Source organism: Charadrius vociferus, unplaced genomic scaffold, assembly GCF_000708025.1.
Source record: "Charadrius vociferus isolate BGI_N301 unplaced genomic scaffold, ASM70802v2 scaffold244, whole genome shotgun sequence".
NCBI classification, from domain to species: Eukaryota; Metazoa; Chordata; class Aves; order Charadriiformes; family Charadriidae; genus Charadrius; species Charadrius vociferus.
The window spans coordinates 1,135,909-1,150,646 of record NW_009648822.1 but is presented as its reverse complement, the minus strand read 5'-3'; the positions used below and the strand labels follow the sequence as shown (position 1 = coordinate 1,150,646).

Here is a 14,738-nt window from a genome sequence, read left to right as displayed (position 1 = left end):
GTCATTACTGCTTGGCTATTTCTTTGTAAAGAAGGTAGATAGATGGTTATCCTTCACAGCTGGCTAGTTATATAGAGAAGCATGGGAGACCTCTGCTACCATACTTAAAATATTAAGCACGGGGCAGCCCTGATTGCATCCTGACCCTGATTTATGGTGAGTTTGCCCTACCCCGTGGTGTGATTCCTACCCATCTCCTGTGGGCATGCAGGCAGAAAGAGAGCTGCAGGTTACTCCAGCCAGCACCTGGGCTGTGGGGAGTGATGTTTATCTTTCTCATCTTCAGCTTATTTGGAGAACAGAATAGAAAAAATAGAACAGTTGTGGTTGGAAGGGACGTACAACAATCATCTAGTCCAACTGCCTGATCGCTTCAGCGCTGACCAATAGATAAAGCATGTTTTTAAGGTCATTGTCCAAATGCCTCTTAAACACTGACGGGATTGGGGCATCGGCCATGGGGCATGGGGCATTGACTGTTTCTAACTATTTACATAAAGCATCAGGAGTAAACAGATGTGTTATCTTTACAGTAATTTTGCTTACCCAACATCATATATCGCTGATGCTGGGTAGAGTCTCAAATTCAGTTCAGAGGTAACAAATGGTCGTGCTATCAAATTTGTGTACAATTATTGAAGGAAACTTACACCTGAACTTTAAGAAAAAACTATATCCAGAAATGGAGGGAGTGAAAATTCACTTTAGTAATAGTTTTACCGGATATACCCCCTAAGCGTATACAGATCCCACTTAAGAACCTTCTAGAGCCAATTAATCTGTCATGGCAGATCTCCTGCTCGGGGTCTAATCTGAGCTTCTAGCTAGAAAGCAGTGCAAGGGACATCTAACCACAGAAAGTCAACACCCATCAGAAAAGCTTGTTTTGGACCTGCTGAATCAGCATATTCAGACTGCCCTGACCTGTGTCTCAGTACTTGGAACGGGAAAAGACTAGATACAGTTTTGATGGTTTTTAAAAAAGAGGGTTTTTTTCAGCTTCTGTTTGCATCATTGTAGTTATAGCAAAAGTGTTGTGTTACTGTGGGTCTTGCAGTGGGTCTCGAGGTCTGGCTCATGTTTGGTAATGAGTGACAAAGCAACGTGCCCCTTTGTCCCATACCTAAAAGGAGCTGATAATATGATCTGTCTTTACAGGGTACTATGCCAGATACATTGCTCTGAATATGTATAAAAAACTAAATGGGTTAGGACCTGCTAAAAACCTGCTAATCCTTATTTTTCCTTACTTACCAAAAAAAAAAAAAAAAATCAAGTGTGACTTCTCAACGGGTATCACTCAACACATTCTTTGTAAGGGTCGGAAAAGAGGATAAACTGCATTAAGAAGAGACCATACAGCCATTCTACTTGTGGCAGACCTGTTTTGTGGAGGGTGGAAGCGACCCCAACCACTTCCTCGTGGCTCCATTCCACTGCGCGGCCGGCGGCGAGCTGCTGTGCTGCCCATGGCGGTGCCTCGCACTCTCCCATCCTGCGTCCTGCACCCTCCGATGGCCTGCCGCTGTCCTCGGAGAAGCCAAAAAAAAAGGTCCCTGAGCCTAAAAATGGGAAGTGAAGAGGACAGGGACCCAAGCCAGCATGAAACCAACTGGCATCCTGCTCCGCTGGGGGAAGGGAATGAGTAACATATGGTGGGGATGTCTAATCGCTACTTAAAACGGTTGCCAGTTCTGCTGCTGCTTAATAAAGTGTAAACATCTTTACACAAAAGCGCCATGGGTCACTGTGGTGTAAATATACCATCGGTATTCCACGTGATTTTATTTTAGTTAGCTAGATCTTTGGCTTTTCTGAAAGTGCTAGTTTACCGTGATGTGTCATTGAAGTACTTCAAGCAAATAATTCAGAAAAATCTCTAAAAACACAAAAATCTCTCTAAAATACGCAATGCATGCAAATTATGCAGTAATACTTTGGAGCTGCTGTTTATAAGGCACTTATTTTTTAATGTATTTGCTCACTGACTTAGCTGAAGGCAGAAATAAAGCTAAACCCACATGTATTGTTATTTTCTGGTGTCATTTATAAGGCACCACTGTCCAAATTATGGTAATTTCCGAAACAATTCAGTGAAGTTATTTAGCATTCGTGTAAATTCACAAAGGAACTTTAACTGCTTATTTTAGCATTATTAATACAGAATAAACATGAAATGAAAAGTTAGTTATCGATCTTTTCTTTTGACCCAGTTAAACGCTGTGTTTTTATCCTTCTAAATTATATAAACTTTTCCTCTGTGCTCCGAAACATGCTGTGTGTTTTATTGTTACTTTTTCCAGGAAGAGTGACTTAGAATTTTTGTTAGTGTCCATAAATCTCTGCCATTTTTTGTACATCCTTTGTTGGTATTTTTGTCCTGGCGTTTAATATCAGAACACAAAAACAAGAAGAACGCTCGGCTTACATCAGTGCTGTCCTGACCTACCGAGCAGTAACAAAAAGTATGATTCATACGCACTATTATTAAGCAGTGTCCCTGTGTTCAAGGAGAGAACCCCTTTTTTACCCATATAAAGTAAATTCAAAGCAGAAGAGAGCAGTTCGGTGAGGACATGGGAGTTTTAATGTGTTTATTTTCCTATGTTATTGTTCATCGCAATTAAGTCCAACAAAAGGAACAGCACTGTAAATTATGCCTTTGATACTATTCCTCTTTTGAGATTGGGTTGGTGTAATGACAGATAGCATGTGGTTGGGCTCTTTGCTTTGTTTTATTTTTTAATAGAAGTGCAGATAAACAAGCTTTATAAGGAAGACAGTCTTTTCCTACATGGAACAAATAAATGATTTTTTGAATTATTAAAAGAAAATAATAACATTGATAAAAGAGAAAAAAATCATTTCATGTGAAAAGAAATGAAATGACTGCTGATAGGATCCATTTCCGTGATGACATATCTGTCTGGAAGAAGGCAACGTCTGAAGCTTCACGAGTTCGTTCCGTGAGACAGGAATTTACAGGAATTACAAAAATGTGGCATAACTATACTGAGGTTTTCTTCGCTGGCGCACTCCAGAGCATTCTAGGGGAGTCAGACGCTTGGTCTGCGGGTTTCTCCCATTGGGGAAGGATCTTTTCCTTGGCTACAGGAGCAGTTCTGGCACCTGATGTGTTTGTATCTGCCTGGATTAGCCTTCTCCACAGCTTTTTCTCTAGAGCACAGCAAGGTGTTCTCTTTCTTTTTGCTCCACCCAGCACGATGTGATGCCTTTTCAGCACTTACAACACAAAGGAATGGTTATGACTCATGGGTTTGTTTTCTCCATGTGAAAGTAGTTTTGCAGTTCTTAAAATTATAAATCAAGTATAAACTTGGTTATACTTTACTGTTTTATTATTTAGTTTATTTTTGTTTTACCCTTTAATTTACTTATTACTTAAGGGTTTTAACTTAACATTTGTAATATCAGTGCTGAAAGTTCCTGTTCTCTAGTATTTTTGAAGGCGTTGTGTAGCTAATATCGCATAAAACACCCTTAAGTCTTTGTAAAATTATTTTTTCAGTATTTACTACATTGTGAGGCTGAAAAATTGGGTCAGACTCTTAAGACAGATCAATGGATTTCAACATAAAAAACCATTCCTGTCCTCCTTGTTGGGTGTTGCATATTCTCTGACCAGGAATAGATTATGTGATAAGGTTTGCCATAAAATGCAAGGAAAAAAATGTATACGTGTGAGTATATGTTTCACAGTGCAGTACGTAGTATTACGTGGAGGAACAAGATAAATTGATCCAGGCAGATGCTGTATTCATAGAGCAAAAATACTTCTGCTGTCCAGCTCCTCTTCAGCATCTCTACAGAGTACTGCACTGTGCTGTGATCGGCTTATTTAACCTTGAAAAATGAAGTCTGAGGGAGAATACTGCTGCTTTCCGTGAATTCATGATAGTGCAAACCCAAAGGAGGAGGAAATCCTGTTTAACCTGAGAGACTTCCAACAGAAGAACAAATAGATATAAATTGACCATGAATAAGTGCAGGCTGGAAACCAGGAGACGGCTCTTAACTAGCAGAGCAGGGATGTTCTGAGACAGCCTACTGCTTGGAAACAGCAGTTCAAAAGCACTCTTCCTCATATAGGAACACACAGTTTTGTAAATCATCTGGTTTTATTCATTTATAGTTTGGTGTTGATGACGTAGGTTGAATACCCAGGTGCTAATTTCCTTCAAGTGATGGCTAGGTAATTGTCTTAGAGTTACAAAGGAATGGCAGTATCCTTTGATTAATTAACTGAGTAAATGACTGTCACATGGAAACCCTGTCAAAGATATTTTGGTCTTTAATAAAAGGGCATTGATTTATCATCTTTTATTTTTAAACTTTTATGTTTTCATTTTGTCAAGAGGGACTTTGTGAACGATACACTACCACTGTAAGTGTTAATGTGGCACAGAACTATCACGCACAAATTAACAAAACTAGCAGTCTGCTCCTTGAGTGACATAAGTCACTTGTTATCCTTTAGTTAAATCATTTTGGGTCAAGACTGACCACCTTCACTGGTTTCAGGAAGAAGCACTATGTTATAATCTCTGTATAGAACCAAGTTGTGGGTTACAAAGATAGCTTGAAAAGGTGTATTTAAAATCGTATGATCTCTGTTAAAAGAATTCCGAACAATTAGTATCAAAAGGAACTCATCCTATATATCTATATCTATATCTATATCTATATCTATATCTATATCTATATCTGTGTCTATATCTATATCTATATTTAATGTTCCAAGGGGGAACAATTTATTCCAATATATGGTACCTATTTTGCTTATTAAAGTAATAGGTTCATTATTACAAAAGATTGCCCAGTACAGTCAAAACCTAAGCAAAGCACAGAAGACTTGAGTCAGTTACGTCTAAAAAAGAATTTATTTGGAAGGTGCTTTTTTTATGTTTCCCTAATAACCTCAGATATTATGGGGGAAAGGTCTGTTCAGTGGCCGGCCCTCCCTGTGTTTCTACTGAATTTCAGTGCATTGCATTTTAGGCTGTAAGTGCCAAGGTAGCCAGTGTTTGTCAGAACAGCATAGATAAGCTACAGTCTTTTCTCCCAACATTTCAAAAAATGGTCTACCATTTGACATTTATGTTATAGCCCAATTCTCATTTGTATCTTCTGTCCAAGATGCAAGATAGCAGTTATATGAAAATAATGTGTAAATGTTTCTTTGCCTCTTACCTTTTTAGCTTTTTTTTTTTTTCACCTAAACCACTGCAATGCCATTAATTACAATGAATTCTTAGCTGAGTAATTGCTTTGGCCATATTGCTGTTTTACTTCTTCAACAAGAGTCAGTATGCATGAAGGTAAGCATTTTTAGCAAAAATCTGGACTCTTTGCATTGTATTGGTTGGAAAACTGTTGACATAGCAGTATATTTCTCTTTTTTAATAATAAAAAAAAAACATTAAAAAAAAAATTCTTGAAATGCAGGAAAAGGCTAGAAATGATAGTTTGATTACAGAGGCAAAATACTTTCAAGTCAACATTTGGTCCAGAAGGTGCTAAAAAGGTGTGCCCAGGACTCCATCAGTCTGCTTTTGTGTTCTCACCCCTTCTTTGTCTCTATCTCTAGCCTAACAGTCTGTCCTTGATATATACACAAGCCTCCAAAGAACAAAAGGTGGTAAAGCCTCTCCACCCTATGTGTATTGTATTTTGCATGTTGTAAGCAGAAGCCTTTGCTCAAGTCTCAGGAAAAGTACTACTGGTACTGTTTGAGCTCTGCTGGTGCTATGGAGTTGTTTACGCAAACATTTCTTGTGGTTAGCCCCGATGGAAGGTGGCTATTGCACACATATTTCCATTGTGTTTAACCCACTCCAGACAATGGCATTTGTTTTAGCAGCATCAGCATTTGGCAAATAGCAGTCTGTATTAAGCTGTGTGTTAACCTCTTAATAACTGAATGATTACGTGGCCATGGTTAGACTACAGCTCCCGGCAGAAGACAGATGAACCACACATAAAATACTAAAAGTGCATTTTTTACTTTAGATAATGAACTGCGTCTCATAATTGCTTTTAGTTCAGTTGCTGTCCAGCTGCTCATTCCTATTCTTCCATTTCATGGTGAGATAACATTGTCTATCTGTCAATATACAGACCCTGCCTTTATAGAGATATTTTTACAGTAAAGAGACTGTGCAAGAGTTGTCCAATACCATATATGTATTTTTTTTTGTTATAAATACAATATCCAGATGTATGCCAAATTACTCGGTATACTTTAATGTCCTTCCCCACTCCATCTATTAATTTTATATACATAAAACCAGTCTGCACAGTCTCCATGAATTGATATTGCTAACAAGTCAATGGGCTGTTCGTTAAAATAGCAGTATTCCTTGCAAAGGAAAGGAAAAGTTGTCAGTTACTGCAGGTGTTCAGTAGGTAAATTGAGCCTTTTTTTATGTGAATGCTTTAATGAAGTCTGCTTGTAGAACTACTTGTAAAGAAATTCACAGAAAGCAGTGCTCAAAGTTTCTGAGTTGTGATTTAGTGTTAAATGCTATATTGAAATTATTTAGCAGCGTTCATTGCAGTCAGAATACCTTTGTTCCTTACACAATGCATTGGCTACTTATGCGGCCAGCGTATAGTCCTTTGACATTTGGCACGTCTGCAGAAAGAAACTTGCATCTGCCTTGTGAGTGTGAAATCCTGCTCTGCTCTCAGGCAACAGAAGAAATGCTTACTCCCTTTTGTCCCGTGGCGCTGTCTTATGTGGTGGGGTATAATACTGCCGCATGTCTGACCATCTGAAGACACTAAATGCCTCTTGAGTTTGTTTGTTTGCTTGATAAGATTTCTTCTGGCCTTACTGAAATCAGAAGATAACGCATCGCTTTATTTTATGGAGGAAAATCTCCACCCTCAGTTACAAAACTGGTGTCTAGCGTGGTATGGCAATTAGTCTGGGGAACAATATTAAATAAGTATTAAGTCTCTCTACAGTTTTTTTCAGGTACAGATGTAATGGATACTAAATTGTCTGCAAATATTTAAAGCTAGTTTTGTGGCTGGCAGTGTTAAAGAGCCACTTGGTTTGGGTGAATATTAAATGTCCAGGCTATGTCTTCTGAGTCTCTGGAACAGTAACAGTCTGTATATTTTACATCCAAACTGAAGATATTATTTTTCTCATTATTATAATTATTATTAAATGAATTTTGTTTAATTCCAATATGCATGTATTGATTTTTTTTTCCCTGCAGATTTCGTTTCTGGCCTCTGCTTACATGAGCCAACACCTCTCAGAGGAGAGCTGCTCTGCCCTTGCATCTGTAACTCATTACCTTTACCTCTGCCAGTTCAGCTGGATGCTTATTCAGGTTGGTCTCTTAGTCTTTTTCACCCCTTCCCCAAAAACCTCTGTAACTGAGACTGTGTTTCTAATATATTGTAGTAGATGTGTCTCTGCAATTCAATGCTAGTAGAGAGGCAAAATATTAGATGGTCTTTATTAAACCTAAAGCATCACGGCTCCAAGGGTAAATATTTGAACCCTATCAAGACTTTTTCCACTAATATCCATTACAACTGTGTAAGAATTTCCACATCTCACTTCATCCTGTAGAAGTTACTGTCTCGAAACACTGAAGTACTCTTTTTATTAGAGTTAAGAGCTTTTCTGAGCATCTCTTATTTGGTCTTTCAAAACAATCTCTTACAGGTGAAATGGAAGTGGAAACTACACTGTAATTTTTGTCAGCAGCGTTTTAGTCATTAGACCCGTGTAACTGACGAACATACATTCATAAGTTTGCATCAAAATAAGGAGTATACACATTCATAAATCTTTGTAGAATCAGAGAATCATTTAGGTTCAAAAGACCTTCAAGATCACCGAGTCCAACCATCAACCTAACACTGCCAAACCCACCACTAAACCACATCTCTCAGCACCACATCTACCCATCTTTTAAATACCTCCAGGGGTGGTGACTCCACCACTTCCCTGGGCAGCCTATTCCAGTGCTTGACAACCCTTTCGGTGAAGAAATTGGTCCTAATATCCATTCTAACCCTCCCTTGGTGCAACTTAAGGCCATTTCCACTTGTCCTATCACCTGTTACTTGGGAGAAGGGACTGACCTTCCCCTTGCTACACCCTCTTTTCAGGTAGTCGTAGAGAGTGAGAAGGTCTCCCCTCAACCTCCTTTTCTCCAGGCTGAACACCCCCAGGTCCCTCAGCTGCTCCTCAGGAGGCTCGTGCTCCAGACCCCTCACCAGCTCTGTTGCTCTTTTGACACTGTATAGAATACTAAATGGTGTAAAAAACAATTGAACTAATGTGGGACATGAACAATTGAATTTGTTACTGAAAATTAATAGTTGTAAGTTAGTCAAAATAATGAGCTATGACGTTATTTGGAAAATACATTATCATATCCTCATCTAGAAATGTATATTTAGTACAAATGTGTGAATTACGCCATTTCTTTGTCAGTTATTTTAATAGGATTTGTCCATAGCACAGTTATTACAGCATACAGCTTTATATATGCAGCTCCATATATTACCATACAAATCCTCCGATATGCAGGTTGTCAGACCAAACCAAGAATTGCAAATTAGGCTAGATCTAAATACAGCTTTCTCTGCCAGGGACATTCATGTGATATCTGGTGTTTTCCTGGGATTACGCCAGGCTTTCTTTCACTGAGAACCCCAACATCCTCTCCAACAGCTCCACTGTGCTCCTTGGTCTTAGCAAGTGACAAGTAGATGGTCTCTCATGTACACTGCAGCTGTAACTGCTCATAAAAATGGAGCACAGACTAAACTGCTCTCTCCCTAGTGATACTAACACTCTTTTTATTCTTCTTGGTTTTCCTGAATTTATACAGTTAGCGAGATTAAATATTCTCTGCAGTGGATGTTACTTTCTGCTATCTCAATACAGACATTTTGATACTGTACTTCTGCTTCACCTACCTTGGCTTATGACTTTCTCTGAAGTTAACCAACCCAAATTAGTTTGTGAGCTATCCATTATATTCTTCTTCACAGCTGCTCATTCACTTCATTCCTAAATCGCTTCAGATCTCTTGAACATTTACTATTTTGGAGAGAAAAAGTAATGCTTTTAAGTCGCCATTTTACTGGGGTCATTTTACTCATGTCCTGACTGCTCAGTGTTTGATAGGGTTTCGTCTTCCCAGAGAGGTTGCCCAGAGAGGTTGTTGAGGCCCCATCCCTGGAGGTGTTCAAGGCCAGGCTGGATGTGGCCTTGGGCAACCTGGTCTAGTGGGAGGTGTCCCTGCCCATGGCAGGGGGGTTGGAACTCGGTGATCTTCAAGGTCCTTTCCAACCTAAACCATTCTATGATTCTATGATTCCCATCCTATGCATGTTACATTACATTAAGTTGCGAAAGGATTCACATTTCGAATGCTTGCTCTTCCAAGGACTAATCTCTTGTAATGACAAAAAATTGCATGGCTATTAGCAGTTGGTCATTTTTATGGCTGTAGTTGAAATCCATTGTTATACTTATTGGAGTAGACTTTTGCCTAAGAACTTCTTTCCTAATAACTTGCGTGTCCCGTTGCGTTTAGTGGAGCCTCAGGCTTGTGTTTGTCATGGAGACTCTTCATGCAGATCTAAGGGGACAAAGATGCTCAAGAGGGAGTCCTTTACAGCCTGCTGAGTATAAGCTGACAAAAGCCGCCAGGAATAAAACTCTGAGTGAGGAGGATTGCCCTTTTTCATAGGTGCAAGTCTTCAGCTGTGAATAATTCCTGAAGTTTTAAAGACCCAAAAGGAAAGAAATCATCTGGAAAGTAGATCAACCCAGCCCTCAGCTACAATTTACTCCTCTTGCTTGAGAATAGGTCCTGAATTTATATTTCTTATTGCAGAGTGAGGAAGCAATGCCAGGGCACTGAAGGAGTGCTGGGGACATCTTTGCACTTGAATTGGTCCCCATGACAGTATTAGCAAAGCTTGTCGATCCAAGGGAAAACCAGACTGATTTGGGAAGTCGAGATGCTACTGCTGTCTAAATGGCAGGTTTAAATGCCTGGGAAATGAACGTTCGTATTTCTCAGCATGGTGTACTTACTACACATGACTTGATTTGGAACACAGAATTAATAATGTATTTATACTTAAATGGGACTTAAATACTTCTGTCTGGGAAACAGATTCTGTGTCACTCACGCAGTCACTGCCCTCTGCGAGGCCGTGTAGCGTAGCGCATATGCCTGATCACTAACTCATGTTATAAAAATCCACGAGTGTCAGTCTTATCACTGCATAGAGAAGCGGGTGACTGTGATATTCAAGTGAAAGCAGCATGCAGATACGTGCAGGTATGGCGAACTGAAACATCCAGAAAGTCTGGACAATTTTAAGTGATCCAAATGTGATGGAGCAACATTTCGAAGCAACAAGAGTCTGTAGGAAAACACAGATTTAACAGTACAGTTGGACCTATACAGATTCAGTTCTGTAGTCCAGATCAAAGATCTTCACTTTGTAGGCTGTAGGACAGGTTCCTTACCTTGTTGTCCTAACCATTCCATCTGTATTGCTAGGTATAGTACTTACACTTAGCATTTTATCATATTTTAATAGTTGTTACAACAATAAATTCTATAGCTTCATTTTCTAATTCTTTTTCCATTTTTAGCTTCTCATATTTGTAGTCCTTCATTCAATAGCAGTATTTGTACTACACACGTAGCTACTACCCATGTATTGACTGAAGTGCAGGAGCGGAGATAACCTCAGAGATCATCTGGTCCATTTGCAGAGTCAGAACAAAGGCCACGTCAAATCATCCTTGTTTACCTGACTGTTCCTGTCCCTCTGTATTGCATTGTCTTGTTTCTTGGCTTTTATAGGGAGATTTTTTTTAGTTGCAGAATGTTGATATCATTACCCATTTTTTTAGGGATGAAGCTTTCTTGACTGCAGAAGGAAAGGAGTAAGCAAGGTGCAGGTGGGTCTTTGTGCCCACAGAGTGAGCTTAGCCTGAAATATTTGCCTTATATTAATGTCTGAAATTCAGAAGTCTCATCCTGGCAAATGTCCCTTCATACAAATGTGTATTACTACATCGTAGCCCTGTACTTTCAAACCCAGTCTGCGTTTTTACCTTAGGAGCACACACCGAGGGTGCCTTTCTGTATTCCATTGTTCTTCCCATGACAAATCTGGAGTATCACGACCATTTACCAGGAAAAATAATTTTATTATTTTAGCATTTTCTAACTTGTTACAAAAAAAAAAAATAATTAAAAAGTTACCAAAAAAAACCCTGAAAAGCTGTCTTTTGAGGAAAAAAATGAAATTGTGTAGTTCTCAGTTGACAATGCTGACATAGACTAAAGTGGTGGGAAAAGGTGGATTCTTTGTAATTTTTTGAGCCATTGCTACAGTGGAGTAAATCAACAGCAAAAGTAGCAGTTCAATAAGTAAAGCAGAGTGAATGTCATGAGCTTGCTGTCACCCATACCTGAATCCTCCTCATTTTTGGATTTAATGGCACCTTAAATTTTCTATAAATTTATTGCAGACTCATAGGACAAGTACTTATCTTACAATAAGTTTAATGCTTCTTTTTAAGAATGATTTATGGACTGCTTAACAGCTTTGGAAAAGGAATTATATGAAAGCATTCAGCCATTCTGAAAATGAAAGCTGTGACCATTCCTAAAAAGAAGGAAGAAAGGAAATATGTTTTCCCACTGCATTGGGAAAGACTATTTAAAGTGTTTTGCAGCTGATACCAGATATCCACATATTATCACTAAAGATAAAGGGACAAATAAATAAAGAAATAAAGAAAAGCACCCCAGTGTTGGGAAGGTAATGTCAATTAATTGCCTCATTCTAGAAGAAAAAAGCTTCACTGAAGTTCTCATTGTTTCATTAGAGTGTTATTTGAATTCGTAATTGTTTTGCATTCTACATAAGAACAATCAAAACTTGTACATTTGTTCTTCCACGTGAGCAGATGGGAAATGGACTGTACATTTCATTCTTCTGTAGAACTGGTTATTGTTGCGGCATGGCAACAGGAAAGGATTTGCTAAAATTAGTTCCACTCTTTGTATTTCATTGATTAAATTTTGGAACATCAAAAAGGGTTGAAGAACTTATAATTATCGAGATAGAAATGTTACTGTGCAGGAGATGGTGAGCTCTCCAAACCCCTTTACATCTTTGCAGCAGCACTGGAGTTAAAGTGTTCTTCTGTGATAAATGAGGTGAGATAGGTAAATATGGCTAAACAAACACGGAGCAAGGACATGAGGTACAATTTCTTAGAAAGCAGTCTCAGTTGGATGCCTGAGAACAATGTTCACCAGATTGTCAGAATTAGTAGAACCAACAATCCCTGAGCATAATGGCATAAATCAGTTCAAGGATTTTTCTGTCTGGAAGTGTTTGCTGTGAGGCACAGCCTGGTCAGGACTACAAGGGTGTGTAATTTGAAGAATGTTTATTGGCATAAGGTGACAAACAGAATCTTGAAAGGGTACTTAATCCCATGCAAAAGTTAAGAGAGAAGAGAGCAACCATTAACTAGGGAAAATCTTTTCACAGACTGTGGATTTTTTTTCCAAATACCCATTTTCATCTCTTTAATGTTTTCTTCCTGTGAATGTCCAAAATGGAGTTAACAGTTTTTCTGTGTTCTTTCAAACTACACAGGATAGTAACAGTTATATGGTAGGATTTTCCTGTGTTCTTTAAGGACAACAAACTTTGCTTTTGTTCACATAGCACCGATCACCAAATGAAAATAATAAATTCCATAATAATTACTATATAAATAATATAATTACATACAATGGACATATTTATAAAATGCCATTTCCTAGGGAAGCATTTAAAGTGCTTACTAAACTAATATTTTTTTTTAAAACAAGTTATTAGCATGTGATGTGCTTTATGATTCATGAAAAAGTATTGTATATTCATGCTATATAAATCGCAGAAAAATACTGTAATGAAAATTAACTGATGATACCCACATAACAAATCCACAAACCACTAATTAAGTACTTGATTGTGAAAATTCAGCCTGCCTGAAGAAATTGGTAGACAAACCCTTGGCTGAGGGGAATCTGCAAAATTTCACAAACACAAATAATCACTTTGCAATTCACTTGTCACTGTATAGGGCTTTTACCTAGCCTAACAATAGACAGCTGCAAATTAAGCATATAAATAAACATTTTTGAATGAACATCCAGTGTAGACAATGGAGGGATGAGTATGACTGCGTAAGGATCAATGGGTGCCTGAAGATGTCTGGCTTGAGGCACAAGCTTGAATTCGATGCCCTCTAGACAGAAAAAGGCAAAAATAATCCTCCATTCACTCCATATCAAAGGCCAAAAATAGTTATATAATATGCAGAGCTATAGCCAATATAATGCGTTAGAAGTGGAGGATGTGAAGAAATATTTTAAAGGCATATTCTTATTATGGATAGCTGTGTTTATTAGAAAGTAGTAGTGTGTGTAGATGTGTGTAACAAAATGCTTAGCACATTGGAAAGCATTTCAATTGTTAACCTCTTAAAGCAAATGCAAAGATCCAAGCTAAACTTTAAGTATTTTGCTTTACTTGAAGGGTTTCCTTGCTCATACTGCCCGTTATTTCAAGAAATTTAGACTATTCCACTTCTTCATTTTGATTCATATGTCTTTAAGTTCTTAGTTACGCTCTTTGATGATGAGTTGATCATAAGACAACACAGATTGTTGCAGAGATGCATGTGAATTTACATTCACTTTTTGCAGTTTTTTCTCAAACTCTTATACAAATATTACACAGAATGACAGAACCATTGAAGTTGCAGTGGCATTTTGAGACCGTCTGGTCCAACACCCTGGCTCAGGCAGGGTCAGCCAGGGCAGCTTGCCCAGGACCATGTTCAGTTATGTTTTGATTACTTCTAAGGACAGAGACTCCACAACCTCTCTGGACAGCCTGGGCCAGTGCTTGGCTCACTCCACAGTAAAAAAGCTTTTTCTTGTGTTCAGGTGGAATTTTGTGTGTATTAATTTGTGCCCTTTGCCTCTTGTCCTGCCCTTGGGCACGACTGAGGAGAGTCACTCCCTCCTGTCAGATGTTTACACACATGGATAAGATTCCCCACAGCCTCTTCTTCTCCAGGCTGGACAGTCCCAGCTCTCTCAGCCTCTCCTCGTAGGAGATATTAATCATCTTCATGGCCCTTTGCTGAACTCGCTCCATGTCTCTCTTGTTCTGGTGAGCCCCGAACTGGACCAGAGCCAGAACCGTTGAAGGAGGTTTGTGCATTTCCTATAAGAAGAGACCTAGAGCTGAACAATAGTATAAAAAGATTCAACATAGATCAGATTTAGCAGTATTATATGTCAGTCTTTTCTGTGGAGGTATTGAGATCCAAGAAGAAACGTGCTTTTGCACCACAAAGCTATTTTTGCACTGCAGAAATAGTATTTTCTACTAAACAGGGCATCCCTTCCTCTCTGATAGTCTTAATTCCAAATCTAACATTTATATAAATAAGCATAATTATTTTTTAATCAGTCTTTTGATTACTTAAGAGAAGTAAATGAGAACAAAATATTTATCTTGATAAATGTTTATATATACACATACGCTGGGACAGAAATATGCTGTATTGTGACTTTCAGAGTGATTCGTTTTTTGGGCATAACTAATCATCCACCAAGTTAATATTAATATTCTGC

The 14,738-nt window shown here is 38.5% G+C and overlaps 1 protein-coding gene across 1 annotated transcript in view; it reads left to right on the top strand.

Annotated features, from left to right (window-relative positions):
- GPR98 (G protein-coupled receptor 98) overlaps positions 1-14,738 on the top strand; it is a 272,395-nt gene that overhangs the window by 174,635 nt on the left and 83,022 nt on the right. Inside the window, exon 84 of the mRNA XM_009886852.1 lies at positions 7,251-7,367. Within this exon, the coding sequence (XP_009885154.1) occupies positions 7,251-7,367 (117 nt within the window). The remainder of the gene's footprint in view (positions 1-7,250; positions 7,368-14,738) is intronic.